This window comes from Epinephelus fuscoguttatus, linkage group LG11 (assembly GCF_011397635.1).
Source record: "Epinephelus fuscoguttatus linkage group LG11, E.fuscoguttatus.final_Chr_v1".
NCBI lineage: Eukaryota > Metazoa > Chordata > Actinopteri > Perciformes > Serranidae > Epinephelus > Epinephelus fuscoguttatus.
The window spans coordinates 33,529,685-33,534,215 of NC_064762.1; the positions used below are offsets into that span (position 1 = coordinate 33,529,685).

The 4,531-nt window shown below is 46.0% G+C and overlaps 1 protein-coding gene across 1 annotated transcript in view; it reads left to right on the forward strand.

Moving 5' to 3' along the window:
* The first annotated feature begins 2,387 nt into the window (after window positions 1–2,387).
* LOC125897149 (uncharacterized) overlaps window positions 2,388–4,531 on the forward strand; it is an 8,338-nt gene continuing 6,194 nt past the window's right edge. The window contains exon 1 of the mRNA XM_049590241.1: window positions 2,388–3,399. Coding sequence (XP_049446198.1) covers window positions 2,388–3,254 — 867 coding nt within the window. The 3' untranslated portion in view covers window positions 3,255–3,399. The remainder of the gene's footprint in view (window positions 3,400–4,531) is intronic.

The window sequence follows — 4,531 nt, forward strand, 5'->3', positions numbered from 1 at the left end:
AACGTCATCTTGTTGAGTCGACATCTAAACCAATCAGCTGTTAGATCAGGTGAGAGCCAGGCGGAGCAGCTGCAGCGCCTGGCTCTAAAAACTGCGGCTGCCTCGCCCTCGCGGTTTTATCGCCATCCACTTTTATAATATGTCAGAGCAAGTCGGGATGAAGTCGGACACAAAACTAACCGGCATGCATTGTGCGCCGATCGCCGGTGATTGAATCTGCGCAGGCCTGGCTCATCACGAATGAACCTATATATTCAATTCAATTCAATTCAATTCAATTTATAAAGTCCAATATCACAAATCACAATTTGCCTCACAGGGCTTTACAGCATACGACATCCCTCTGTCCTTATGACCCTCGCAGCGGATAAGGAAAAACTCCCCAAAAAAACCCTTTAACGGGGAAAAAAAACGGTAGAAACCTCAGGAAGAGCAACTGAGGAGGGATCCCTCTTCCAGGACGGACAGACGTGCAATAGATGTCATACAGAACAGATCAGCATAATAAACAGTAATCCACATGACACAATGAGAGAGAGACACAGAGAGAGACACAGAGAGAGAATGAGAGAGAGACACAGAGAGAGACACAGAGAGAGAGAGAATGAGAGAGAGAGAGAGAATGAGAGAGAGACACAGAGAGAGACACAGAGAGAGAGAGAATGAGAGAGAGAGACAGAATGTCAGAGCAGCAGAGCAGTCATGCTTCATGATAGCTCCTGAATCAACCAGTTGTTTTCTGTCGAAAAGTTGGATGAACACAGAAGATTTATGAGAAAATTGTAAAAGGAGTGATGAAAATCCATCAGAGGAGAGAAAGAGAGCAAAAGGAAGAGGAAGAAAGAGAGGAAATACAGTTGGAGGAAAACTTCAGAGAGAGAGAGAGAGAAAGAGAGACATCAAACAAAGGAAGAAAAAAGCAAAACAAACAAAGAAGGAAGAGGAAGGAGAGGACAAGGAAAGTGACAGCAATCAGCCAGCTACTGGACACTGAAATCAGTGAGTTTTGTCAATTATATCGATAAAACAAGCTCCAACTGAAATATTGAAGCTAACAGCTAACAAGCTAATCCTAGCTAAACAACAGTTGGCTGTGTGTGGTTGCCTAGCAACGCCATCAATAGCAGCAGCAGCAATAGAAGCCTCCCTATTTCAAGGCAAAACATACAGATACTTGAATATCAACAACTGTGTCAAGATGTCTACCTGCTCTGAAACAATCGATTATCCTCCAGCTGTTAAGAGCAAAACAGCAAGGAACAAATATAAACAAAAAACACTGCGAGACAGACCAGAAACCCTGTTCCTGGACCACTACAAAGATGGCAGGACCTGCAATCTAATCTTCTGGACTGATGAACCCTATGCCTGGCTGAATGTCATCAGCTCTTATTACTCAACAGTAAAGAGAGCAGGCATTTGTAATGGATGGAAAATCAGTATATTGGAAGACAATGATCCATACTCAACCAGAACAACAATCAACCTGTTCAAAAATGGAACTGCCATGATACAAGGATACCTTGGACAGTTTGAGCACGATTTTGCTGCTATGAAACCAAGTGTTGAGAAGGAGAAAGAGAATCTCACAGGCACACCAACAACCCTGGGAGTCAAAGCGTCCTGTTCTCCTCCGGCTCCAGACAAGCGGCCGACAGATGCCGACAGCGAGTTTCCTCTCCTAGAGCGCTCTGAGGACCTAGACTGCATGAGGGAACAGTTCTCCCAAATGGAGATCGAGTTAGTCCAGCTCAGGAGCAGATGGACCAACAACAACCTAACTCTCATCCCAAAAATGACATCGTAACAACACTCAAGAGAGAACTGGACAATGTCAACTCACAACTGAGAGAGATTCAACAAGAAGCAACCAACCAGAGGAACCAGCTGGATCATCTCAGGGAAGAGGTGAAGGAACTACAGAAAGACAGAGACGACTGTAGAGCTGAGCTGGCCACATTGAGAGAGGAACTGAAGGAGAGGGACAGAACATTGTCCAGTCAGCAAGTAAGACTGAACTCTATACAGTCCCTTATGTCCACAGACCCCCCTCAGATCCAGACCAGGTCCAGCCAAACTCAGACTACACCGGCTGAAGAACAACATAGTCCTCTCCTCGAGGGCTCACTCCCTCCAACGCAGCCGAATGTAGCCCCTACTCACCTTCCTCTCCCAACCAGCTCCCCACTATACATATACCAAGTTCAACCTCTAGTCACACCTCGGGCAAGTCCTTGACCCAACCACCAGCCAACCCCATGTCCACTGGAGACCCAACCTGCAGCTCTGGACCTGAAACTACCGCAGCAGCAGGAACAGCCCCACATCCAGACACAGCCCAGAGTCAACAAACACTCCCAGGCAGAAGGGCTGACATCCTCCTCCTCATGGACTCTAATGGAAAGTTCCTGGATGAAAAAACCCTGTTCCCAAGGCACAGAGCAGAAAAGATCTGGTGCCCCAACACGAAGAAAGCTCTGGAGCTGCTGACGGTGCGTGAGCTCGGTGAGCCGAGCCACATCATCATCCATACAGGCACCAACGACTTAAGGCCCCAACAGGACAGAGTGGCAGACTCTCTGAAGAGAGTGATCGAGAAGGCCTCCACCACTTTCCCCAACAGCAGGATCGTCATCTCCACACTGCTGCAGAGGAGAGACTTCCACCCCCGCACCATAGACAGAGTGAACTTCAGCCTCTCCAGGGACTGCGCACTCAAAACCAACGTCTTCTTGGCTCAACATCCAACTCTAGACCTGGACTGCCTTTATGACAACGTCCATTTGCACAAAGAAGCAGTCCCCATCTTTGCCAAGACCCTGAAAGACGTTGCCCTCAGCAGGAACCCTACAGATACCCCAAGGAACAACCGCACAGCGCAGATCCCACGCAGACCATCAAGATCTCTTCAACCCTCCAGACCACCCAGACCCCCACGATACACTCACCCCAGAGCATCAGAGAGAATGGCCGGCCCACGACACCCACCGCATCACCACCATCACAACGAGCAGCCTACACCACAGCTGATCCAACACAGACCTCCAATACCCAGCCGGAGAACCACCCTGCCTGGAGGTCCCGTACCCCCCCTCCTCCCAACAGCAGAGACGAGACTACAAGAGCAGCAGAACATCGGACGGAGCTACGCTGCAGCTGTGAGAGGAGCATCGGCCTCCCCCTCCTCTGGTGACATCAGGGACATACAACACATGTTAAACTTGCTATGCTCTCGCCTCATAGGGACGTGGTAGAAGAGCCCAGAGCTTAATGAGCAAATAATAGTTAAACATGATGTTTAGATTTTTAAATTGATTGTTAGAAGAGCAGAGAGCTTAATGATCAAATAATAGTTAACTGTTAAACATGATGTTTAGATTTTTTTTTTTTTTTTTTTAAGTGGTTTGTTAGAAAACAACAATTCCTAACAATATTTCAAACCACATATTATCAGTTCACTTATATATTATTTCGCTCCTTTTATTTATCTACACATGATTTTTCTTTTCTTTCAGTGTTCATCTTATGCTTTTTTTTTAACAGATCACAATTACAGATGAAGTCACTCACAATAACATGTTGGAACATTCAAGGTCTCAGAACTTCTGCTTTTGGTCTAAAAAGCAGAAACTCTGACTTTATTAGAGAGTTAAAAGACTCTGACATCATTGTCTTACAGGAGACATGGTGCAGAGAAGACGTTTCCACTGGTCGTCCTCAAAAATACAATGAGATTATTATCCCATCAACAAAAATCCCACAATCACACAGGAAGAGACTCAGGAGGCATGATTATATGGTATAAATCAGAACTCATTCACTCATTAGAAATAATTAAAAAGTAGAATCATATATTTGGCTGAAAATTAACAAAAGATGCTTTGTGTTGAGCAACATGTCTACATGTGTGCAGTCTACATCCCACCATCAGAGTCCCCATACTATAACCCTGATGTTTTTCTATCCTTGAGGAAGACATTAACCATTATAAAAGCATGGGAAATATTCTGATCTGTGGAGACTTGAATGCTCGAACAGGGAAAGAGCAGACACTCTGAACACCCAGGAGACAAACATTTACCTGGAGGGATATACTCCCCCTCCTGAATGCCCAACCAGAAAGAGCTTTGATAAAGTCACAAATACAAGTGGCATCCAGCTTCTGCAGCTCTGTCGTGCACTGGGTCTGTACATAGTCAACGGCCGGCTGAGGGGACTCTCTGGGTCGCTACACTTATAGTTCAGCTCTGGGCAGTAGCACAGTAGACTACTTCATCACAGATCTACACCCAGTGTCTCTCAGAGCCTTCACAGTCAGCCCCCTCACACCCCTCTCAGACCACAGCAAGATCACAATCTATCTGAAAAGGGCACCATCCAACAACACAGTCCCCGACCATGTCAGCTTTATAACTGCACACACTCATTCAGATGGAAACCAGACAGTGTAGGGAAGTACCAGGAGGCGCTGGAAAATCAGCAAATACAGAGTTTAATTCATTTATTTCTGTCTGAAATGTTTCCTCATAAT